Source organism: Zeus faber (genome assembly GCF_960531495.2).
Source record: "Zeus faber genome assembly, chromosome: 12".
NCBI classification, from domain to species: domain Eukaryota; kingdom Metazoa; phylum Chordata; class Actinopteri; order Zeiformes; family Zeidae; genus Zeus; species Zeus faber.
The window spans coordinates 26,993,949-27,021,286 of record NC_137196.1 but is presented as its reverse complement, the minus strand read 5'-3'; the positions used below and the strand labels follow the sequence as shown (position 1 = coordinate 27,021,286).

General features: G+C 42.6%; 2 protein-coding genes across 2 annotated transcripts in view; one reads left to right on the top strand and one right to left on the bottom strand.

Moving 5' to 3' along the window:
- astn1 (astrotactin 1) overlaps positions 1-27,338 on the top strand; it is a gene marked incomplete at its 5' end in the record, with an annotated part of 346,128 nt that overhangs the window by 177,404 nt on the left and 141,386 nt on the right. Inside the window, 2 exons of the mRNA XM_080010501.1 lie at positions 7,304-7,408; positions 14,923-15,111. Coding sequence (XP_079866627.1) covers positions 7,304-7,408; positions 14,923-15,111 — 294 coding nt within the window. The remainder of the gene's footprint in view (positions 1-7,303; positions 7,409-14,922; positions 15,112-27,338) is intronic.
- Positions 636-2,909, bottom strand: LOC307238284 (plakophilin-4-like; the record flags this gene model as incomplete). Its single annotated transcript, XM_080011217.1, has 1 exon — positions 636-2,909. The coding sequence occupies one exon, from the start codon at positions 2,907-2,909 to the stop codon at positions 636-638; it is 2,274 nt and encodes a 757-aa protein (XP_079867343.1).

The window sequence follows — 27,338 nt, the reverse complement described above, 5'->3', positions numbered from 1 at the left end:
TTTAATTCATTCCGTGACAGAGCTCGTAATTCAATCTGCTCGTATAGCAAATCAATTTCCCCATTGAAATTAATTGAAATGCCATTAATCCGTTCCAGCCCGCAAAAAAACACCCCAATTTTTTTTGTTTCGCGTTTTTGAATAATACAAATGTGTTTATAAATATCAAATATTGTATAAAAACATAATAAAACACAATAAAAGAGAATGTTAAGATCCTTTTTGCCTTCTTGCAGATGATACCCTCCGTCACGCTATCTCCTGCGAGTTGCTTCTCCGTCAACCACACCAACAGCAGATTCTCCATCTTTTCATGGACAGCGGTCCGCAGCTTAGACATTATTTTAATGCTCTTGGCTGGCGTAATACCCTTTATCGTCTCCTTCTGCTTTAGTATGGTACATATCGTCGAAGTACTACAGTATAGAGCATTTAGGAGACATTTGGTCGGACAAACAATCTTTATTGGGAGTTTTTCAGAAACAAAATCCAGAAAAAACATGATGGATCCAGGCTCCCATCTTCAGATTTGAGGGCCGGTAGAGAAGGGTCCTCTTCTGTAGCATCCACACCGCCCCCGCACCCCCCACCCTGCCACCCCCCACCCCCTCACAACCCTCCAGTCACTGCCAGACCTATACCCTGCCGTCGTGGGAGCCCGGGTAGGGCTCTGCCCCGTAGAGGGTCCTCTGTGTGCTGGGGTAGGGGTCCATGTGGTTGTTGGTGGACTCCAGGACCTCCATGTAGGGGTCATTGTAGACATGGGAATGCTGCTGGTACATTCTGTAGACTTCGTTGCTCCTTATTCCTGGCTCTTCTGAGTGCACCAGCTGTGGTCTTCTAGACTCTACTCTTGGTGGTGAAGAGAAGTAAATAGGGGAGTGTTTCCCAGACACTGTATATTGTGTTTTATGTAAATTGTCTTCCCCTGGGTATTCATAAATGGGCAGAGTTGAGTGATGCTCTTTCATGGCCAGCACAGCAGAAGGTGAGATGGTATGACTGGCAGGGTTCTTGACAGGTAGCATCTGTATGTCGCTGGTGGGAAGGGTGAGCTGAGACTTGACCCTGTTTTGTTCTGGTGTCGATACCGGGGAGAGGAAGTGGTTTTTGGTCCATCCGTCTTTTTTATAGACGCTGCGCAGATCTTTGTACTGCCACAGAGTCTTCAGCGCCTGAGCAGCGGCCTTGGCAGCCTTCAAGGAGAACCGGACTCCCCTCCTGTTGGTGATGTTCACCAGCTTCTCGATGGCACCGGTCTCGGCAAGGGCCTTGGCGTTCTCCAGGTTCTTGCTGATGAGCTCGTTCAGCGTGCAGCAGATGGCTGCCTCTATGTCGTTGTGGATCGGGGTAGTGTTCCCCCCCGGCAGACGGTTGACCAGGTCTCTCATCGCAAACTTCCCGAGGAGTTCCTTGTTCCTGAGGTCTCGGGCCATGTTCCTCAAGGTACTGGTGACCGTGTACACCATGCGGTCGTCCTCCTTCCACAACAATTCCATGAGGATGGGCAATCCGTGCTCCTTGCGCGCAGCTATGCGGATGTATGCCGCAAATGTCCAGTCACCAGCTGTCAGGTTCTGCAGTGACCCGGCGGCAGCCTCAAGAGTGGTAGAGTTTGAGCTGTTAGCCAGCAGGCTCAGATAGGGCTTTACAACCGTAGGGTGCCACAGCATCTCTGCACCTTTAGGGGTCTTGGAGAGGCCAGGAATGGGTCTCATGCCATCCCACATATCTTCCTGGAACCTTTTTTTCTTACTGTTCTTTAGGCACCAGCAGCTGGAGTCCACATTTTGACCGGGCAACTCGTCCATCAGCCCGTTCAACTCCTGGTCTATCAGTCTGGACGGGGGCATCTCCTGCTTCAGACGATATGAAAGATTCCTCAGTGTGCAAATACAATTCTCGATGATCTTGCTGTCAAAGTCTGAGTTATTGTCGCAGGACTTGATGATGTAGAGCAGTGAGTCCACCAGGCCGTCACAGATGCGCATTTGATTTCTTGCCTCCAGGGCAGCCGAGCTCAGGTTCCTCAGACAGCCTGTGGAGTTTCTCAGCACTAGAGTAGAGTGGAACTTAGGCTTGTGGTCATCACTGAGGGTGGTGCTGCTCCACCTGGAGTGAGGGATGATGACGGTGTTTGTCATGGTCAATAAGGCGTCTTGGATGATTGTCATCTTAAGAGCGTCGCATGACGACAGGTTCCACAGCACCCCTGTGACATGCTCCCTCACTTCAGCATCCACGGTCTTCCTCAGTAGGCGGAGCAGAGCAGGGACGCCTCCAGCATTCCGAACAGCGATTTTATTGTCGTTCATGGCTTTGCCATAAATTAGGTTCCTCAGAGCTACACAGGAGTTTCTTTGGACCTGTAGAACTTTGTGATCCAAAAGATCCACAAGGTGTTTGATTCCGCCAAGTCGGCCCACCTCCACCTTGGCTCGATCATCGCTGAAGCACATGCGCTGCAGGTCTGCAGCCGCCTTGGCTTGAATGGAGGGAGACTGGAGCTGCAGCATGTGGATTACCTCTGGCAGCTCAGGGTCACGCCACACAAACCCCCTTGTGTCTCTCTGGAGGCCATCTACGGAGGGTGAATGAGCGGCGTTGTCGTCAATGACAACAGCCTGGCGGGTGTAAAAGGGTTCAGCGTAGGTAGCTGTGGTGTTGAGGGCGTGGCTGCTTCTGTGGTAGGTCATGGTGCTGCATTGGCTGGTGGTTCTGTGGAGGCTCTCTGCACTCGGGGCGCTGTGGAGAATACCCTGTGGAAAGTGGTCGGGGCTCCGGTAAGGAGGGCACTGGAGGGTCCGTTCCTCGTAGGGGGGCATGATGTAGTGCTCTGGCGCCACAGCCGACCAGTCCAGGCCCATCAGGTGGGAGGCGCAGCTGCGCTGGCGTGGGGGTGTGTGCATGTCTACGTACGTGCCTTCTTCGGTGCCTTTGAGTGTGTGCGTGCGTGTGCTCATTCAAAACTCCAAACACAAAGCTTTATAGGGGTCAAGAGGTGATATCACAGGTACATTGCAGAACGATCCCCCCTGTTGCCACGGCTACCGCAGGGCGTGGCTACGTGGTGGGGAATTCCTTTGATGTGTTGACATGTGTTTTCATGGAGGCTGGGTTTCTCTGCCGCTCTGTTTGGCCATAGAAACCTCTTGGCCAAAAGTTTACAAAGCGCCGGAGAAAACTTTCCAAAAAGTAATAGATTGTGATTTCACATCGAAACAGAAATGTTGCAATGTTCTATTTTTATTTTAGTTTATTCTGTATACTTACAGGTACTCCTCACTTAACGACCAAGTTCCATTCCTAGGACCAGGTCGTTAAGCGAACTGGTCGATAAGCGAGGACCTGTGTTATTTCACTGTAAGGAGGCGTGGCTGGTATATATAGTGTTAATAGTGTATATAGTATAGATAGTGTGTATAGTGTTTTTTCACTGTAAGGGGGCGTGGCTGGTATGTATCGTGTTTATAGTGTATGTAGTATATATCGTTTTTATAGTGTATATAGTATATATAGTGTATATAGTGTATAAAGTGTTTTTTCACTGTAAGGGGGCGTGGCGATTGTGAACACTAGTGTAGTGAATACTGACAGACTGCAGGAACGAGACTGAGAACGGTATATATAGTATATACAGTGTGTATAGTGTATATTGTATATACAGTGTATATATAGTGTATATACTGTAGTATATGGTATATATAATATATATAGTGTATAATATATACAGGATGATGAGATGAAATGCTTGGTATTGTACTCAGTGTACAATACAGACTGGAAAGAGAGCTGGTCGTATGTCCCAACGGTGGTTAAACAGGTAGGTTGTTAAGTGAGGAGTACCTGTATATGTATGTATATATATATATATATATATATATATATATATATATATATATATATATATATATATATATTTAATTTTTTTTAATTGCAGCATTTTCATTTTTCTGTTTCAATTTTCTATTTGCCAATGTAAATGTAGGTTTCCCTGTTTTGAAGCCCGTTGAGCTGAGGAGAGATAATGTGAGGGAAGGGGGGAAGGCAGTGGAGTCAGATGAATCATTGTGTCACAGAGCGCAGCCCCTCAGGAGCTGAATGGAGACCAGGCCGCACGACGCTGGACGGTCGACCGTCCACCGTTGACGCCGCCAGCTCCTCGTTCCCTCTCTGATTGGGCGGGGTGGGGGGGGCCTCGGAGGAGTATCCGTGTTGTCCCGCGGAGCCGTCTCCTCCGGTAAGACCATTAGAGGGGATCAATGGACGGAGCTCCAGGTGAGGACCCTGCAGGAGCCTCGTATTTCATTTGCGAGGCGTGTTCATCATCAGCACTTCACGTTCCCACGACGGAAAGAAAAACCAACAAGAAAAAAGTGAAACGCAGGCCACGTGACAGTGCTGCACGCACAGAGATGCTGAATGGAATCAGCATTTGTAAAATGGAAACGTGGATATGAGTTTTGTGGTTTATATATGAATTATGTGTATTGTTGATTATCCTTTCGAGCTTTTTGCTGTTGTTGTTTTATTCTTATCCCCCCCATTACTCAACATACAGTAAGTGACACTGTAGGAGCTAGGAGACCCTCTGGGAGGCAGTCTAGGAGATAGGAGACACTGTAGGAGGCAGTCTAGGAGCTAGGAGACACAGTAGATAGCTCCTAGACTAGTCATAGATTTATATTATTTTTATATATTTATATGTTTTTTTTAACCTGTGCTGTCAGCATTCTGGGCATGCAACACAGAGTATTTGTGTCATTGCATCGAGGACAGAGTTAGTCTGCAGATGGAGTTCAACTTCTCCACCTGCAATGACACTATTTATTCATTCTTTAATCATCAACAACTGCTGCAACAACTCTGTCCTCATATCTGTCTCAGATGTACATTTTATACACTATGTTTTTTTAATCTTCCAAATGCTTCCAAAATGTGGTGTCTGTTACGGTATTATATATTGAATATATATATATATATATATATATACTGTATGTGTATATACATATACTCTAGATGTATATATACTACATACATAAAAAACAAAAAGCTGGAAGACAATTTGTGTTAAAATATTTTTATATTATTATAATATATTATTATATTATATTATTAAAATATCTTTGAGACAAATTCAAACAATTATCATCAACATTGTTAGTTAGAAACGCAAAATATATACAAACACAAAAAATTGCTTTCAGTTTGTTTTGTTCTAGAGATACGTATTTTATATGTTTACATACTGTATATTTTATTATACATTCATATGATCAAAGTGAGACATGCATATATGGAGCAGATCAATAGCAGATATCAGTTTATTGGAGAGGATCAAAGAGGATGCCTGCACACGAAAACCCTGATGTGAAAAATATTCTTCTCTAAAATATTAATATTAATAACAGAGTAAGGGTAAAAGATGGAGGCAGGTCGGGAGTTCAAAGAAAGCTAGAAAACACAAATAAACACATAAAATAATAATGAACTCGTTCAGGTTCATTTGTCATGAACCTGAAGTTTTAATCCACAAAGATTCTCGCTCGGGTTCAAATTCTATCAATGATGTCATCATCAATGTACTGATTATTATGAGTGACTGACGTTATTTTCAGTTTTGGTTTAGCTTGGAGCTAGAAGACACTGTTGGAGACAGTGTAGGACCTAAGAAACGATGTAGGAGACACTCTTGGAGCTAGGAGACAGTCTAGGAGCTAGGAGACACTGTAGGAGACAATCTAGGAGCTCAGAGACAGTCTATGAGCTAGGAGACAATAGGAGACAATCTAGGAGCTAGGGGACAGTCTATGAGCTAGGAGACACTGTAGGAGACAATCCAGGAGCTAGGGGACAGTCTAGGAGCTAGGAGACACTGTAGGAGACAATCTAGGAGCTAGGGGACAGTCTAGGCGCTAGGCAGCAGCTTCAGCTTTGACACCGCAGCGTGTGTATTAAAGTCAGTAATTGGGAGCGCTGGTGCTGCAGTGAGGGGTTGAGAGTTGCACGTGGTTTGTTTGTCCTCTCTCCTTGATGTGATTTAATTTCTCTTCATTTCTCTTTGTTTTTTATTTTCCTGTTGTTTTTTTCCTCTGTTTGATCCTTTCTTTCTCCGTTCAAAGCGCTTTCCAAGTGGCCGCCGTTTGAATTTTTCCCCGGCGTCGTTCAAAGGCAGAGGGGACACAGATCCCACCCAGTCATTAGTCAGTATTTATACTTTTATTTTTTATTTTATTTTATTTTTCTGAGAAAGGAAAATTAACGAATAAATTGCGGATGAATGTTTTATTTTATTTTATTTTTTTCTCCCTGGTTTTATTTTCCTTTTGATGCTTCAACACCGACACACACTTTTATATAATTATTTAATCTTTCTATATTGGTTTATTTTTTCTTTCTCCCTTTGAACTCCCGACCTGCCTCCATCTTTTACCCTTACTCTGTTATTAATATTAATATTTTATATAAGAATATTTTTCATGTCATGGTTTTGCTGTGCATGCATCCCCTTTGATCCTCTCCAATAAACTGATATCTGCTATTGATCTGTTCCATATATGCATGTTTCACTTGATCATATTAATGTGAATAATAATAATAATAATAATAATAATAATAATAATAATAATAATAATAATGCAGTGGTACCTCGACTTACGACTGCATCTACTTACGACTAATCCAAGATACCAGTAGCAATAGTCGCGAAAATTTGTATCGACTTGCGACAGACTGCTCCAAGATACGACCATGGAAATTTGCAGTTGCCGCATCGGCGGCCAGTCAGTCAGCAGTCAGTCAGTCAGCAGTCAGTCAGTCAGCAGTCAGTCAGTCAGTAGTCAGTCAGTCAGTAGTCAGTCAGTCAGCAGTCAGTCAGTCAGTAGTCAGTCAGTCAGCAGTCAGTCAGCAGGCGACCTACATGGTGTGTGCATGTAGTTCGTGGCTTATCGATATTTTTTCATATTTACTGTGTTTGTGCTGTGTATTTTGTTTATTTTCACCCTTCATGATGAGCCCTAAGAAGAAGGACGATGGGAAAAAGAAAAAGGCAACGACTCATTGAAACTAAGAAGTAAATCATAGAAAAATATGAGCGTGGTGTATATGGGAAAAATTGCTTCGACATACGACTATTTTAACATACGACCGTTCTTATAGAACGAATTACAGTCGTAAGTGGAGGTACCACTGTAATATTAATAATAATAATAATAATATTAATAATAATAATAATAATGCTGATAATAAGAAGTGTGTTATATTCATCACATATTATTACAATATAATATTTGGTGTTTTGCAGGCATGGTGAACTACAGCGAGGTGTCGGGGTATCCTCTGGTGCAGCACTGGAGGCTGCGCTCCGTTCTCTACCACGTCAAGCTCAACCAGTGGGTGCTATCACAAGGTAGTTATGATAATTCATTGACTGAATATTCATTTATTTTTTTATTTGTTTTTCGTTCATGCTGCAGATGACTGATTTATCATTTTGTTTTTTTGTTTTTTAATCCTTTTTCATTTATTTGTAATTTATTTTATGTATCTTTTTTGATTTGTTTATATTTTTATTTATCTTTCTGTCTATATATATATGCAGTATATAAATATATATATTAAGTGTGTGTGTGTGTTTTTATTTATTTATCTTTTTTATTTTTCATCTTTTTTAAATTTGTTTTCATTTTGCAGGGACTTGGTTCAGCTGTTTAAAAATATGTATTAAAAAAAATGCGAAAACTCAGCAGGACGTTGCAGCTGTGACTGTGCTGCTTTGAAACACACGCACACAAAGACGACACACACATTAACAGACATGAAAAAATAAACTTAGAAATAACTGAAAAGCAATTTATACAGTACTGTATATATGTGGCCAAAAACACTAAACCTAAAAATTAACAAGAAAATTTTAAGATGGCTGCAGGCAGCAATACACAGGGTCCAGTTCAGTCTTGTTTGCTACAGATTACAGTTTTCTGGGTTCTGGTTAACGCATCACGAGTTTAAATCTTCCGAGTTTACATAGAAAGCTGCATAATTGTTTCCCACTTGGTCATAACGTTTTTCTTATGGACGGTTGTGAAAAAGGATGTTATGGATCCATAACTTCCTTAACCACAATGTCCAAAACTTACTTTATCACAACATCATAACTTCCTTTATCACGTCCATAACTTTCTCTATCACAACATCCATAACTTGTCACAACGTCCATAACTTATCACAACGTCCATAACTTATTTTATCACAACTTTCATAACTTATCACTATGTCCATAACTTACTTTCATCACAACGTTCATAGCTTATCACAATGTCCATAACTTATCATAATGACTTCTTTATTTTGTATCTTCTTTCGTATGACATCATATGTGCAGTTCACTATCACGTAGCTGTTTCATCGTCGCCAGGTCCAGTTCGAAGAGGCCAGCTTCAGACGGTAGACTGTGGTAGTCGCATCCATTGATAATGTGGTCCGCTGTTTGCTCAGGTTCCCCACATTCGCAGGCAGCACTGTCAGAAAGACCCCATTTTTTCATGTAGAACTTGAAGCGACCCACACCTGTTCGCAGCCGGTTTAGTGTTGTCCATTGTCGGTGTGGCAGTTCTTCACCCTTGATTCCTCCACCTGGGTCCCAGATATGGCTGTGGAGTCGCTTGGGTTCAGCAGTCTCACGCTCTACCGTCCAGGACGAGGGGAGCCATGCCCTTCTTGACTGTCCCTCTGGAGCCGCTGGCAATAACCTCTGTGCCGCCAGGTTGGAGGGCTGACGTGAGACCAATCTGCTTCGGGGCGCTACCATGGTTGTCTGGTACAGCAGGTGCTCTTTATGCATCTTGGCCTTTCTTGCCAGAGCGTAGGTGGCGGCTTCCCTTCTGATGGCGGAAGGGGCGATCCCTGCTGGGACAGGGAGCTGGCTGATCGGCGTGGATTTTAGGCAACCGGTCACAGTTCGGAGCACGTTGTTTATTACCACATCCACCTTCTTTGCATGTGGAGTCCATCCCCAAACAGGTGCGCAGGACTCTGCTGCAGAGAAGACCAGGGCCTGAGTTGCTATCCGTAGCGTCTTGGCATCGGTTCCCCATGTTGTGCCAACGAGTCGATGGATGAGCGCTGCCAGTGATGTTACCTTGGCCTTGACTACTTCTAGGTGTTTGAAGCCCAGCGTATGGTCCATCTTCACACCGATGTACTTGGGAGCTTGCTGGAATGTTAGTCGCTTGTTGTCGACCAACACGTCCAGTTCTCTTTTTGACTTGTTGTTGAGGAGGTGGAAGTCTGCCGATACCGTCTTGCCTATCCTGAGCTGAAGTCGCCACTTCCTCAGGTACTGCATGTGGCCAGGGTGCCCATGTCTCGGTTGAGCCCGTCCTCATAGTTCATGACGGTGTTCGGAGCAAGATAGCCAGGTCGTCTGCGTAGCCGTACTTCCTTGACTCAGTCACTAGAAGGTCGTGGATGTAGATGGTAAATAGCATCGGTGCAAGGACTGACCCCTGCGGGACACCGTTCTTTAGTATTCGCAACATGCTCTGCTGGCCATCGTTGGTCTTGAGGATGAAGCTGCGGTTGGCCAGAAGCTCCATGATGAAGCACACCATGTGCTTGTCAGGGATCATCTGCAGCAGCTTCAGGTGGAGACCACGATGCCACACTGTGTTGTAGGCGGCAGTTAGGTCCAGGAGCACCACTCCAGCTTTCTCGTTGGCTTGAAAGCTGTCCTCGATGTCTTGGGCGAGTAGTGCTACCTGGTCTACCGTTGATGTTCCTTGGCGAAAACCTGCTTGCTCCTTGGGCAGCTGTGGATCCACCACCGAGTTGATCCTGCTATGGATGAGCCTTTCCATGATCTTGAATGGTACGCAGAGGAGCAAGATTGGTCTGTCCATAACTTACTTTATCACAACGTCCTTAACTTATCACAACGTCCATAACTTCCTCTGGATTGCTCCATGTATGGTTTCCTGTCGTTAGCTCGGGCTTAGTGCTGGGTTTGGACCTAAAATCTCTCCTGGTCCCAGAGGCTTTATTTAATTATTAATTTAATAAAAATTAAAAAAATCAACAACATTTCACCTTGAGCGCCCGGAGCCTCATTTTTCGAGGGCTGGGAGTTTTGTCTGAAAACTATGATTCACTCCGATGGAATGGTTTGAAAAGCGTAAACGTTGTGTGAACAGATCGGAAGCGTCAGCGTCCCCAGGCTCAGCTTCAGAGAAGCACCCTAACTCAACTTCACCTTCATTTTCCGTCATGTTCTAATAATGATGCAGTAAAGATTTATTATTTTTATATCATTATATGTTGTTATTTTTATCTTTTTTCACACCATCTGAGGAATAAAGTTATTGCTGACCCCATCGCTGCAGGGATGAAGAGAAGGGGATTCTGGGTAATCTGTGTGGCTCACAGAAGCGTGGAGAGAATCCAAGTTGTGCATATCCTTCCTTTTTTGTCATCCTTTGCATCAAATATGATGTAAAGTTGTGATGGCCGTGGTCACCCTGTGTCCTCCTAAAATCTTTTTGTGTTTTCCTTACTAATCAAGTACAACAGAAAGACCCTTCTGGATATTAGACCAAATTCGAAATCAGAAACTACACCTACGGACTTCCCTTTGGTTGGATTTAACTTACCTTGGTTACTGGAGCAGAAGCGTCACCGGAGAAATATCGTAAGAGAGAGGGAGAGGGAAAAATGCCAGGGTCCTTGAATAGAATAGTCCTAGAGGAATAGATAACACCATCCTCTGTTTCCTAGCGTGATGGATTTGTTTGGACAAATGAAGTTTGTCAATACAAATGTTTTATACCACATTTAAATTGAGTTTTCCTCTCCATTTCCAGTAATTGTTCTGGTTTGGTGCATGCAACACTTCTCTCCAGTTCAGATGTTAGTACTCAATTGGAAATCGCCACCGCATTGCGTGGATTACTCTACAAAATCCAAATTGAATTTTAAATGTAAATTTAAAATGTATTTTTCTTTGGTCACTTGGGGTGGCCGGGATACATTGTATTTGTTGTTTTTGGTGAATGCTCATCCATATCGACAGTTTACCGACCACAACTATCTATGCTGCTTTAGTAAATTCACAGCAGCTGCCTTTAAACTTCTTGCATGCGTGGCGGACCCCGCCACCAACAACGGAAAACAGCATTTAGAGCAGCAGATACAGCACACAACACAAATACACTGAAGGGCTGTTTCTTGTAAAGTTCCTGCTAAATAAAGTATCAAACATCGGATTTTTTAAATAAAATAATTTGACGGATTACCTCTTTAACACACCCGTATGTTAGTTAGATTATATTAGACGGCGTCAGAAGGGGGAATATTTGTTTTCCCTCGCTAAACGTTTGTCATTGAAAACGGGGAAGACACGCCACTTTGGCTGTGTGTAAACCTGCGTGTGACAGGACGCGACACGACACACACACACACACAAACACACACACACACACCAAGACAATCACTTCCCCTTCATCCCGACGTCCTGCGGGTAAAAAGCTTTTTTCTTTTTATAGTGAATTCAGACGGAGCATCCCTCAGGGAGCGCACATCCTCACAGAAACTTAAACTAAAATGACAAGTTCTACTTGTTGTTTTTGGTTGTTGTTTTTTTCACTCAGAATGAATGGTGAGATGAAAGGGAGTGTTGAAAAAAGAGGAAATAACCTGTCAGGACCAATGTGTGTGTGTGTGTGTGTGTGTGTGTGTGTGTGTGTGTGTGTGTGTGTGTGTGTGTGTGTATGTGTGTGTGTGTGTGGGTGTGTGTGTGTGTGTGTGTGGGTGTGTGTGTGTGTGTGGTCAGATTAGCTGAATGTTAAACAAGAAGCTTGGAGCGTTTTCCACTTTCCATTGTCTTTTAGAGATGAGTAACAGATCAGATATGGAAAAATTAACAGACAGTGCCACAAGGAGATGGAAAATAATAGCGATAATAAATAAAATCCTGATAAAATATAAAAATAATAATAATAAATATAGCTGCAGGCGGCAATACACTGGGTTCAGTTTAGTCGTGTTTGGTATGTATTACAGTTTTCCAGGTTCTCTGAAATGCGGCATTTTCTGAGGTTACATGAACGCAGCATGGGCTTCCCCAGTCAGTCGTCTCCTGGAGCAACCACTATACGGTCTACACAGGGCAACCCTCCTGTCTTTGAAACAACTCTCCATGTTTGCCTGTAAACCAGAACTTGTCATTGTTCTAATTCACCATGTAGTCTGTGGAAATAGAGCTGCACTCTCAGTGACAGGTTGCCGTCTGGTGCCGTGTCGGGCAACAATGACGGAGCCATGAAATGACGCCGCGGAAACGTTGTGTGATTATTTATACTTTTCCGTGTCCTCGTTTCCCAACGCGTCCATGAAATGCATCGTGGACTCCAACAGTTGGTTTCTTACCACTTACTCAAATCACCCAAAGTAAAGAGGGACACAACGCACGATGCACGAACGTAATGCTACTTACGGCCAAAGTTCCTTGGTTTTTCTCTAATTCCTTCTCCAAATGTAGATTGACATGGATCAAACATGAACCACGAGATGAGAACACCTCATCTGTCCATGGGTCCAGCTGTTGTGGTGTTGCACTTTTAGCGAGAAAAATGCCAAGGAAATAAAAAAATAAATAATAATAATAATAATAATAATAATACAAATCTGGACTATTCCAATAGGGTTCCGGCCCTGCGGGACCTTATGATAAAAAAAAAATAATAATAATTCATGAAATAATTAAGTACTTTATAAGAATAATACAAAAATAATAATAATTATCATAATCATAAAAATCATAATAGTAATACATGAAATAATAGAGTACTGTATGAGAATAATGTAAAAATAATAATAATAATAATAATAATATGGTTGGCTAATTACAAGCAACTACTTAAGAAATCTCAAGTCTCAAAATACCTGGTGGTTCGTGCGATTCCCTCTCAGAGTGGATGTGGATTTTAATCCTTTGAGCTCCCATTCATCACATTTTGCAGTTATCTCCAGTAATGTTTTACAGTCTTTATGACACAGAACCAACCAAAAACCGGCAACCAAAAAAAAAACAAAAAAAAAAAAACAATTTGAAGAAAGGTCAGATTTTGAACATTTACCCCAAAACTGCAATTTTTGATACAGAAACAATGGGAATGTAAATCTAACTTTTCTGTTTTATTTCAGTTGTGGGGTTTCTTGATTTGACAATATAATATATCAGATTTATAGAGGAAATGTCTCTAGGTGAAAGCATCAGGGGCAAAACAGGAACAAGTGAATGGAAACCAAACAGTAAAAAGCAGCAACAAGGGTTCCAATGGGCAAGACGGTGGGTTCAAGATAATAGCATCGAATTACATAAAATTAGATGATAATGAGAGAGAGAAATATAAGACAGAGAAAAATATAAATAGGGCGAAGAATATAATGAGAGAGAAAATTATAAATAGAATGAGGAGGTGAAGGGAAAGAAACAGAGTAAAAAAAAAAAAAGTGAATAATCACAACGTGGATCTAATAATGAAATAAAATATAACAATTATAACAATAAAAATGAAGGAAAATAGAAAGATAGAGACTAATGAATAAATAAATGATAAATGTGGAGATTCGGTACAAAGTTGACTGTAATTTTTTTTTCCCTTTTTCAATCTGACGTTTCGGACATGAGAACAGGGGTACGACAGAGGGAAAAAGAAGAGAAATAAAAGACTAGGAATCCAGCCCACGCTGATTTTATTTATTTATTATTTTTACTCCGAGGTTTCACACCTTTCAGGTGCAATTATAAAGAACAAGCGGGCACACACACACACACACACACACACACACACACACACACACACACACACACACACACACACACACACACACAGCCCCCACCATGTCTTTGGAATATTTTCTTCGTACTTTATCAGAAGGTGTGTGGCCTACACTACCTACAGTACATCACTGCTTCTCTTTTTACTATATTTTTTAATAGTGTAGCTATTCCCCCTTCACACTGTGGGAGAAAAACATTTACATAAATGATGGACTGTATGTGTGTCGTGTGTGTGTGTGTGCTTTTTTTATATTATATACAACCAGTATTTTTAAACATGTTTTTTTCGGAGTGGCCCCTGCAGTACCCCTAGGAGTACGAGTACTGTGTGTCTGTTTATAATATACTGTGTGTGTGTGTGTGTGTGTGTGTGTGTGTATATATATATAATATTTTTTATATATATATACTGTAGCTAATTAGATATATCAATATGTTGATCCTTGGGGAATGATATTTTTACAGCAACAGAACTTCAGAACAGTCAAACAGAGAAGAATAAAATAAGTTTTATAAAAAATTCGAAATTCGAAATAAAATCAGAAATTCTCCTTAATTTCACATTTCTCCTTCATCTTTGTTTTACTTTTCATTTGTCGTCCTTCACGACGGAGCGAGAGCAGCTGGGGCTTACCATTCATTCATCCGTTCATTTTTTCATTTGTTCATTTATTTGTCCATTCATTCTTTCATTCATTCATTCATTCATTGCATTTTTTTGTGTTTGCAAAAAAGACTCAATTTCTCTTTTGTTCTTTTTCTTCTTCATTCTTTCCTCCTACTCTTCCTCTCTCAAACCCTCCCTCCTGCTCTCCCCTCCTTTTACTCCTTCCTCTCGTCCTCACCCTCCCTCCATCCCTCCCTCCCTCACCTTTTCCCTCCTCTCCTCCTCCCCCGTCCTCTCTCCTCCCTCCCGGCTCCCCTCCCTTCCATTCCTTCTCTCCCCTTCCCTCCCTCCCTCTCTCCCCTCTTCTCTCTCCTCTCCTCCTCTCCCTCCCCGCTCTCCTCCCTTCCACTCCTTCTCCGCCCTTCCCTCTCCTTCCCCCTCCATCCTCCATCCTCCCTCCCGCTTCCCCCTCCCCCAGCCTTCAGCTCGGCGGTGCACTCCCTGGACGGGGCCACCCAGCGGGGGGACTTTGTTTCCATCCTGAGGGAGTTTGGGAACCACTACGTGCAGGAGGCGGTGTACGGCTTCCAGGAGACCTGCACCATCTGGTACCCCAACAAGCAGGTCCAGAGGCAGCTGTGGCTGGAGTACCAGGACATCTCCAAAGGTAGGAGCCCACTGGTCCCCAAGCCTTGCTTTGTGTGTTTGCCGACGCAAGAAGTCGTTTATCATGCGGTTCAATAAAAAATATATTAAGCTGGCTGCGCTACCAGTTGTGGCCACGGGTGGCAGCACTGAGGGTGCAGCCAGGGATGCGGTGGATGTCGACGGCGACATCGTGTCATGGTTGCACAATGTGCTTTTTCCTGAACTTTGGACTGGGCTCCCATGAACTTGGAAAGGCATGTCTCCATGTCTGCATGGTACCGGCTCAACTGGGCGTGACTCTACTCGACTCTACTCGCTTTTGGTTCCAGGTGCTGTTGTTGTTTTCCACTGCGCATAGTACCCCCTCAAAGTAGCTGGTCGCCATAGCGACACTGCATGAAACTGCCGTGACGCAGTGACGACGCGGTGATGATTCTCGTGACGATTCTCTGTGACCTGTGTTTTAGCGTCACCTCTTGGTATCGCCTCAGCTGGCTTGGAACATCAACGGAGGTTATCCTAGAAAAAGGTACTAGGTACCAAGTACTATCATACATACATGCGGTGGAAAAGCTGCTTAAAAGACTCATTTAATGGTAAACTTTATGGTTATTATTACCAGTAATAATAATTCCGGAAGTTTGTATACATTGATATCTCTCTATCATATATGTCTATAAAGTCTGACAGTGACTTTATTAGGTTTTTCTTTTGTAGAGCTTACTGTGGTGCGTATCAGCTGTCCTCAAAACAGATATATTTATGATATTTAATAAGCTGCTCTTTGTTTAATGCAGTTGTCTTGTGGTAAAATAATCCCAGTCACTTTGTATGGTTAAGAGTTTGTCAAATATATTCTTTTAGTTAAGTACAATTGCCACTTTATCTGTATTTGACGATGAAAATGTCCCGAATACAAATATTATTACGATTGTCTATGGGTTTGTCGAATCCAGTTACATCCATGAGAGTCTGACGTCAGTTACATCTGCACATGCCGGCATCTTGGTGAGGTCCTGATTGTCGACTAGACTGCAGTGCTATCATTTGACCAGTGCGAGCCGTCATTTGCGCATGCACATGCATTACGCTGATGACAAAAAGTGCAGTTTTTTACTAAATTATTCCACAATAATGGACTGATCTGGATCAAACTTGGACCACGGCATGTCAGGACCACCCCGAATATACACATTACTCATCTTCGTCTGTGAGTGCAGTGGATCCATGAGGCAGCAATACTCAGGGGGTAGGTTAGTTGTGTTACACACAAATTACAGTTTTCCGAGTTCCCATAAAACACGCCATCACTTCATATCGACACCAATTACAAATTTTCGAGTTCCCGTGGAACGTAGCATCAGTTTGTGCCATTGCGCGTCTGAACATCAGCTTTACAACTTAAAGAAAAGTTACAATTTTCCGAGTTTCCATTGAACGCAGCATCAACTCCTGCCGTCTGTCCTCTTGGACCAACGTGTTTCCTGCGAGAAGCAACCACTACACATCAGTGGAGTCTACAACAGGCACCTCGCCAGGTGCGAATGCCCCCCCGAGAGAAGCAACCCGCACATATCAAATCTGATGATGATGTCACAAAGCGTCCCGTTCCACAAACTAATCACGGTATGCCAATGTTCTGTGACTTCCGGTAAATTACCGTTGGTTTTTCACAAATTCCTGCCACAAATGTAGATTGATGTAGATCAAAGTTGAACAACAAGATGGGTCCAGCGGTTGTCGTGACACTTTTAGCCCGAAAAATGCCAAGGAGAAAAATAATAATAAAATTCCAAACAAAAACAACAGCACTTGACCCCTAATACTAATATATTAATGACACGTATATTGTACTCAATGCATCAGGTTTTCTTAAACACTGGGTTCCGACAAAAAGGCTGTTTTTCTTCTGCAAATACTCCTGTACTTTTCTAGCCTGGCATCATCCCCAGACTTATTCGTAATGAGTATTAGTCTGGAATCTCCCCGTTCATTTTCAATTTCCAAGGGGCGTTTCCAACGGGCACAGACCGAAATGTCTCTGGACGCAATTGGATAGACCTACAACCAATCAGAGCATTGGATAGACCTGCAACCAATCAGAGAATTGGATAGACCTGCAACCAATCAGAGCATTGGATAGACCTACAACCAATCAGAACATGGGGTGACGTAGCGCTGAGCGATTGAGTTGGTTAAATTAACTTTTACCAAATCCTGTTGGAAGAGTGACAAACACATATTTCTCATCAACAAAAAGCTTTGGAGAGAAAATGTCAATATACTGTAAATATACTTAATACTGTCGCAATAGCGGATTCAACAGACTAGTCCACGTCAGCGGCAGCCATCTTGGTAAGGTGCGTCAACGGCTCTCCTCCGCATCGTCACAGTATCAAACCAGCTCCATATTAGATAAAGGGTTGTGATTGGCCCGACCCTGGCGAGGTCGGGTGGAAATCTGTTTGAATGGGAGGGTGGCCAGACATATTCTGCAGAGCAAATGAAACATGAGCTGGGTATTGGTCTGGTTCCCAGGCTTGTACTTTTCTATTTTATTTTTTGTCGTTGTTGTTGTTGTTTCCCACATGGTTTGCCAGCAGATACAGCATTGTATTTCCAAGGCGTTGGGGTGATGAAATATAATGTGATTTTCCTCCGGTCCTGCCTGTGTGGCTTCTGGCTCCAACCTGGATTCCTGTTTCCTGTTGAATGGAGAGCACTGGATATTGGGTTAGAAGCTCTGACATGATTGGATTTTAAACGGGAAACTGACTCAACCTCGCCCGAGCCCATCTGGTTGTGGAAAGAAAATGGGGTTGGAGAGGGTGGGGGTGGTTGGGGTTTATTTAATTTTTTTTGGGGGGGGCAAAACACAAAAAAAATTGACTTCTTTGTTAATTTACTTCTATGCAGATTTCTGCCTGTAGGGTGCGCTGCGTCCGTCTTTCCTTATCTCCATTTTTTCATGACGAGGAGCCTCTCAATTTAAGCCACAGACCCTTGAGTTTGATGAGGTTTTGTCCCTGGGATCCCACTGGGCCCGACACTCGCTTTTCAGATTTTTGTTGCTACGACAGACAAAATGAGTGATATTAATCATTTCACTATAACCCATATTTCAATATTAAGAGAGTGGTAGCCAGAGCGCTTGGGATGGTTGACAATGGCCCAAATCTGGTGTCCGGCGGCAACCGGAATACCGGGCAGCCGTTACCGACAAGTCCTGCTGTAGCTACTGAGATAACAGTTAAACCAGGATCCTAGCGGTCGCTGTTGTAACACTCTCTCACGGTACTAAGGTCCCGTCAATAAAATAATGGTGAAGTTATTGCTCATCATTTTTCTGGGGAACCCCTGGAACCTTCAAGATGTTCCAGGGGGAAATAAAATGGCATAGGAAACCAAAAATATCCCAAATATGTATTTATACACTGTTTCGCATTCATTTCAATGTATTGCGTGTGGTTTGGAAAAATTTAAAACGTTCGAAATGTATTCATATTTAATTTTTACAGTTTTTTGAGCTGTAAAAAAATAAAGTCCAGGTTCAGCAAGTGCTCGTCCTGCTTCCCTGTTTTGGCTCCACGCCTGCCCTGGATCAGCCAAATCCACACGGTCCACTCTAAATCCTGGGGTGTAACATCTGGACTTTATGATCGCGGATTCTCCACCTCTGCTGGTGTTAGGTCGTGTGGATCATGTTGGTGATGATGATGATGGTGATGATGATGATGATGATGATGATGATGATGAAGGTGAGGGTGACAGGATGAGGATGAGGATGAGGATGGAGGGGGAGGAAAGCGTGAGACATCTCCAAACAGAGAATCATGGAGATAAACGTCTTCTCTGGTGTTAACTTGACGACAACTTGTCTGTGTGTGTGTGTGTGTGTGTGTGTGTGTGTGTGTGTGTGTGTGTGTGTGTGTGTGTGTGTGTGTGTGTGTGTGTGTGTGTGTGTGTGTGTGTGTGTGTGCGCGTCTGTGTGTGTGTGTGTGCGTGTGTGTGTGTGTGCGTGTGTGCGTGTTCCGGTGATGACGAGGAGGTGTTTCTACCATGTCTGTGCTTTTCCGAATGTGTGAACACGTTTCTCGTTGCCTCGCCGCAGACTGTGGGTGGATCACACTTTGTGGACATACGCACACACACACATTTACACGCACACACACACACCCACACACACACACACACACACACACACACACACGCACACACACACACACACACACAAACACACACAAACACACACAGACTTATACACAATCATACACATGTATGAAATCAAGGAAGTCAATCAAGTGTGTGTGCATAGATGCCTCTCTAGTTAACGACTTGTATGTGTGTGTGTGTGTGTGTGTGTGTTTGTGTGTGTGCCTGCATGCGTGTGCGTGCGGTGTGTGTGTGTGTGTGTGTGTGTGTGTGTGTATGTGTGTGTATATCTACACTAAATTTGGAAACTTTCAGCAAACCCTAAAATAGGAGCCTCCTCGTCCTCCTCGTCCTCCAAGTCTCCAGGTGTGACGGAGTTAGAGAATGGAAGCAGATTGTTTCCGGGCGGCGTTTCCCTTCGTCAGCATAATGAAGAGGCCGGGGCGAGTGGGGGGCGAGCGAGCATCGGATTACATGTAATGGGATTAGGATAATCTGATTAGAGTGGTATTACTACACCCCACCCCACCACCACCACCCCCAAATCTGAATAGTAATACGTTCAAACCCTACGGTCAGGTGGGTTGGAACAGAGAGCGAGAGAGAAAGGGCGCATAGATGGTGTGTGAGAAGGAGGGGGGGTGAGAGAGAAAGAGAGGGGAGAGAGAAAAACTGAGAGAGAAGGGGGATATAGACGGTAAATGCGAGAAAGAGGAGGGGATGGGGGAGAGAGAGAGAGGTGGAGAAAGAGACGGAGAGCGGGGTGCGAGAGGGGGAGAGAGAGAGAGAGAGAGAGAGAGGTGGGGAAAGAAAGAGAGAGGGGTGAGAGAGGGAGAGTTGGGGAGAGAGAAAAGGAGGGGGGGGTAAAGCAAGAGGGTGGGGAGGGGGGTAGAGTGGGACAGGGGGAGAGGGGGGAGAGGGAATAACTGAGATGGTGATGGTGGGAGAGAGGGGAGGGTAAAAAGGGGAGAAAGAGAGAACAAGGGAGAGAGAAGTGAGAGAGGGAGAATGATGGGGCGAGGGGGGAGAGAGAGAGACACTCAACGGGAAAGGGGAGAGAGAGAAAGAGAGAGAGAGAGAGGCAAGAGAGAGGGCGGAAGGGGGGAGAGAAAGACAAAGGGAGAGTAAGGGGGGAGAGTGCGGAAAACTGGAGAGAGGGGGCGAGAGAGAGACACACACACACACAAGAGGAAAGACGGGGGGGAGGCAGGGGGGAGAATGAGAGAGGGGGGTTGAGAGAAAGGCGAAGGGGCGGGAGGGGAGTGGGAGAGAGAGAGAGAGAGAGAGAGAGAGAGAGAGAGAGAGAGAGAGAGAGAGAGTGAGTCCTCAATCTGCTCTGGAGTAAGACGTCTGGGTTCATGGAGAGCGGATCCCTGCGTCTGACTCAGCTCCTTCCACCACTCGCACACATTTAGGGATTTTAGTTTTTTAGATTTTTTGGGGGTTTTTTTCCCCCTCCAGCGGCTCGAGCTTCGTCTGTTTCTGCCGCTGGATTTAGGGTCATGATTTGGGGATCCCAGCTCCCCTCCCGGATTTGGAACGATGTCCACATCAGGGCCAGGGACGACATACGGGGAAAAAATAGCGCAAATGTTTTTGGGCGAAGGCCTCGGGGTGTGGTATCGTGCTTTCGTGAGAAATATTAGAGGATGAATTATTGTGAATGGGAATATTCTGACCATTGGTGTCGAAGAGTCAAATTGAACCATCTTGCAATTTCACCACAACCAACATCGCAGACGATATCTAGTCTCATATCACAATATGGATATTATAGCGATGGATCGATATACGGAGCCTTCGTTTATCGCACAATATTGAATCATGAACTTATAAATTAGCAAATATCACAATGTTCTTGATTGATGCGTCGATATCGATTATTTAACAATATTTTGGGAATTACTATTGGTGCTTTGATAAGAAATATGATACTTGATATGGAATGTCAATATTATAAGGTTACATCAGCCCTTGTCAAAATTAATATTTATGTATTAAATATTTGTTATGTTGAATGCGAAGTGAATATTTAATAATTATTTATACTGTACAACGATCAACCACAACATTAACACCACCGACAGGTGAAGTGAATAACATTGATCATCTGGTTCCAATGGCACCTGTCAAGGAGTGGGATATATTATTATGATATATATACTGTTATATATTAGTATTATTATTATTATTATACTGTATGTATATATATATATATATACTGTTATATATTATTGATATATATAATGTTATATATTATTATAAATATAATCAGTAATACATTATTATATATATATATATATATATATATATATATATATATATATATATATATATATATATATATATATATATACTGTTATATATTATTATTGTATAAGTTGTTATATAGTATTATTATATATATATACTGTTATGCAGTATATTATATATATACTGTTTTATATTATTATTACATATATACTGTTATATATTTTTATAATAAACTGTATATAATGTTATATATTATAATTACATGAGGCAGCAAGTGAAAGTCAGTTGTTGAAGTTGATGTTGATCTGAGCCACTTTGACAAGGAGCACATTGTGATGCTGGACGACTGGGTCAGAGCATCTCCACAAGCACAGCTTTTGTGGCTGTTCCCGCTCTGCAGTGGTTACTAGCTACCAACTGGAAGAAGGTGGCCTGGTCTGATGAATGACATTTTCTTCTACATCATGTGTGTGTTTTAATTATTTTTACACCTCAAAATATATATTTATACAGTGTATATTTATATAAATATATATGGTAACATTCCTCCAGCTTAATATTTTATCGATAGAAAAATGGGCAAACAGATGTAAACCTCCCCCCAACCTCCCACGAAACCTCCTCCCTACCATTCAACATTTGTTTTCTAATCCCCTGTTCCTCCTGCGATCTGCCCCCCCCCTCCCCCCCGACATCCCTCCATCCCAGCATCCCTCCATCCCTCCGTCAGAAATGTAATTCCACATCTAAGGTCGGGCCGCTCGTCCCGGGGATGAGATTTAAACATGTTTCCATTCTCGCTCTGGAGGTGATGGGGGGGGGGGGGGAGTTGGGTGGAGGTAAAGAAGCCTCAGAGTCTCAAATGGAACCCTGTTTATCTCCCTCCTTCCATCTCCTCCCTGTTTCCCAGCCTTGCTTTACTTTCAGACCGTAAGAAACCGTGGGGAAGAGTTATTTTATTTTGGGGTTTTTAACGCCTTGACGCCAGGCTTTTCTCTGGAGGGAGAAGTTTATTTTCTTTTGGTTTTTCGGAAAGTTTTTGCCGGCGTTTTCGACCGGGGGGCAACCGTTGCCACTGAGTGAAGTGGGCTGCTGCTGACTAGGGGCTGCGTCGGGAAACTTCGGACTGAAGGGAAGTCAATGGAAAAATAAGGAACTTAAAGGAACCCAAACTCAAAGCATCAGATTGTCTCCCACCCAGCGGGCGGCCTCAAAAACTCCACGTCCATTTTTGGTGCGGTCTATGTTACTCCCACCAACTGTTGTTAGAAAATGTATTTGTTTTGTTTTGTGTTGTAATTAAGCTGCACGCCTATTCATGAAGCTGGGCGTAGCAGCCACACAGCTGGCTTCCCGTGGCATGCAAATTGCGTTGCATACCATCTGCATTTGTAATTTTTTTAATCTAATCTTGGATTGGATGTGGGTCATTTTTTCAGAGGTCTTCTTTTATTTCTACTTATTTTTATTCTTCACTATTTTACTTTACTCTGTTTAATGTATTTATTTTAGTTAACTATCTTTGTTTTATTTAATGTTCTCTATGAAATTACTTTTATTTTGAAAAGGGTATATGTATATTATAATTATAATTATAATTATAATTATAATTATTATTATTATTATTATTATCATTATTATTATTATTTATACTATTATATTTCATACTTTCCAGAAAATCAGCATTATTTTTATTTGTTTACCTAAACAAATAAGTATATATAATAATAATAATAATAATAATAATAATAATAATAATAATAATAATATGAAGAATAATATGAATCATAATAATAAGTATTGATGATAATATAAAGTATACATTATCCATGGAGTTATTTTTTATTAAAAAAACACTGAAATTAAAATAATAATAGAAAAAAAAAAAAAAGTATATATATATATATATATATATATATATATATATATAATTTTGCTTGTATATAACTGCTGAATCGTTGTAATTGCATATTGCATTAAGAAGGAAATCACGTTCAAAGAGCGACAAATGAGATCCACACTCCTGTGATTTTTAGTTATTGTGTTTCCACGGACTATCCTGATCTGCGGTTCATCCGTATCGAGCTCATAATATATAGCAAATGTAGGAAACGCACAAATAAAGTGAGACATTCATCACAATGAAGCAAACAAATTGACAAGTTCAACAAACAAAATGGGGAAGAGTAACCTGCCGTTCGTCCTTTACGCGCTGTGCGGTGACCGCTGCAAACACACTCTGCCTTGGGGAGTCGTGGTTTTCCTCCATCACTCCATTCCTCTCCGTCTCCAAACTCAAACAGTCAACAACGGCGACATTTACATTGTGTGTGTGTGTGTCTGTGTGTGTGTGTGTGTGTGTGTGTTCATTTAAACAGGGGCCTGTTTTGTCTGTGTGTTTGTGTGTGTGTTCGTCCGTGTGTGTTTACAGTGGACAGCCTCCTGTGTGTGTGTGTGTGTGTGTCTGTGTTTGTGTGTGTTCACAGTGGCCTGTTTTGCCTGTGTTTAGATACTGTAGATAGATGGATAGATAGACAGACAGATAGATAGACAGACAGTCAGACAGAGATAGACAGACAGATAGATAGTTAGACAGACAGACAGATAGACAGATAGATAGATAGACAGACAGACAGAAAGATAGATAGATAGATAGACAGACAGACAGACAGAGATAGACAGACAGATAGATAGTTAGACAGACAGACAGATAGACAGATAGATAGATAGACAGACAGACAGAAAGATAGATAGATAGACAGACAGACAGATAGATAGATGGATGGATAGATAGATAGATGGATAGATGGATAGATAGATAGATAGATAGATAGATAGATAGATATTCTTTATTCATCCCCCTGGAGGAAGTTGCAGTGTTAGCACATTTCAAATCAAAACAATAGGCGATAATAATAACATTAATAATAATAATAATAATAATAATAATAATAATAAAAATATGCTGCAGGCAGCAATACACTGCTTCCAGTTTAGTGGTTTTTCCTTCCTCCAATGACTCTTAGAACCTCCTGCCGTGCGAAAACATCTTTTTTGAACGATTATAGTTTCCGGGGTTTTGTAAAACGCAGCACGAGTTTCAGTTTTACGAGTTTCAACGCAACCTGTCTGTCTCGAGCTGCTTTCACACATGAACTCCGGACAATGTCAGAGTTAGGTCCGAACATTTTCCGGAGTTGCCCTTTCACACCGAGCACCCAACTGGAAATATTCAGTTTGGTTCAGGCGAGGGGCGGAGCCTGGGTAGAAGGAGCGGGAGGCAGGACATGTGACGCATGGCGTTGCGGAGTTTTACGGCCACAACCAAGATGGCCGACGAGGCTTCCGACTTAACAGTAATTGTGACTTTTTTTTTGCCTTGATCCTCCATGTGTTTGGACGTATACGCGATATAAACAAAAGAGTGGAAAGGAATATAAAGGAGAGCAGAAAGGAGTACAAAGCAGCTAGGCTCCGTGCACCAAGATCCGCACAAAGGTAAATGACCCTTCTTCACCCTCGGTGTAGTACTCGCAAGTGGCTGAAGGGAAATGACGTCAGGGAGACGAAGCTTGCACTTATATAACTTCGGATGATGATGTCACAAAGCGGCCCACTCTTGAACAAACTGAAGTACAACAGTTTTTTTCCACAAATTTCTGTTCCAATGCTGGATATTGATCAAACTTGAATGACAAGATGTCTGAAATGACCCGCTTCTAACGAGACCTCAATCATGTCTGTTGTCATGTTTTCGATTTTTACTTGAACGCAGGATGGGCTCACCCCGGTCTGCCGTCTCCTGGTTTCTCGTCTCGTTGCCTGTAAACCAGAACTTCTCATTGTTATAACTCATAGCTCCCCGTGTAGTCTGTGGAAATAGAGCTGCACTAGAGCTGACGGGTGGCCATCTGGTGCCGTGTCGGGCGCATCATCTATTACTTTTTTCCTTGGATTACATTTTCATTAAGTTAGGTTTCATGAAATAGGAAAACATTTGTGGTATATCTGTGCGTAATTACCATTGCACAGCTTTTATTGTTCCTTTTCGTTTATTGGATATTGGTTTACCAGATAGTTTTAGACCTCAAAATTCACAGAATGTGTTCTTGAACAATAATATAATAGGGGCAAAATAGGGGGCTGCCAAACAATTGAGGCTGGTGGGCTGGACCCCTAATAATATTAACATTAATAATAATAATAAAGTAAAAGAATAAAGATAGAAAAAATAAAATGGAAATATGCAATAAACCTGAAAATTAACTAGAAGATGGAAAAATATAGCTATATTCAGTAAACCAAATGATAAACAATAAATATAACCCTTAAAAGTAACTATTAGTAACCTAATAAAATAACCCAAAAAATTTACATGAACCAAAACACAAACTATAAGATGGAGAAATTTGCCATTTACAATAAACCAAAAATTTTTACCAATACATAAACAATGGGCGGTAATAATTTGGTAATGAACAATAAACGTAATGATAAACAATAAATATAAACTTATAAAAAAATGTAATTAAGTCCAGTCAAGCGCTCCATCACTTCCCTTCCTTCCCTTTACGCTCTCTACTGTCTCGACCCCAAAGCAGCAATTCCCAGAATGGAGCTGCAGTTAATTAAAACACACATGCAGACGTTCTCCATCTTTGATTGGACTTGCGTAGGCGTTTTTTGTTTTTTCATTGTTCGCGCCAAGTAAATGTGTTGACAGCTTAGTTTGATGAGGAACGCCAACACTTCCGCACTTATCACAGAGTCTGCATTTTCCATAAGTAACATTTCATCTCATTACATTTCACGGTGGCTTTGTGCTAGCCTGGCAAACCCTGAGAGATGGCTGGACCCAGTGTGAAAAACTCTGTGTATGTTCTGTTGGAAGGACTCATTCATGAAAGATGGCGAACGTGCACGCGTGTGTGTGTGTGTACTATTTTGAAGAATATTTTCTGGCAGAGTGGAGCTACTCCTGTGATTTAATGAGGACGAGTGACAGAAATATCTTTCCCATAGAGAGATTCATAGAAGGCAATGGATACCGGGGGGTGGGGGTGGGGAATCGATCGGGAAGCAGTTGAATTTAAAAAATGACACACGGTAGCTGGAAAACACTAAAAATGTCAATAAATGAGGCGTCACTTTTGTGCTTATGTCTCTGCGCCCATCCACTTTAATTAGTATTCAAGGCCACGAGGATCCTACAGGTGTTGTGGTCGTCATGGCGATGTGTTTATGTGTCCAATGAATGTCGATAGCGCCATTCCAAGTAGTCATTACATAGACAATGGAACAACGAACAGACAAGCTAGAAACCATTGTGGCAGTCTGACCTGCCGGACGCCACCTGGGCGGCATTTCCAGGGCCCTCCCACCGAGAGACACAGAGGACGGGGTTGAAAAGTACAAGTTTATTGGAGAGAGCCGGCAAGGTGGAGAAAGCCCAGCGCTTACGGAAAATGTACCATGACAAGGGCTCTTCCCATGTGTGTGTGGGGATGGGGGTTTTACCTGGTGCTCGTTTATTGCTCCAACAAACGACAGGCGTGCAGCCACCCTGACCCCGGGGCCCGATGACCTGGACCCAAGACAGGCGTGGCTGCTCAAGCCACACCAACCCTCACACCACGACCATGTACCCACAGAGTGTCCTTTCAACACCCCAGCCATCCCTGCCAGGCTGGACGCACAAAGCGATGAGAATCGCCGCAGAGTGCCCGGAGACGGATCGGAGTCATCAGAGACGGATCGGTGGTTAACAGAGACGGATCTGAGTCAAAGGTGACAGGTTGGAGTCAACAAAGACAGATCGGCGTCAGCGGAGACGGCTCGGTG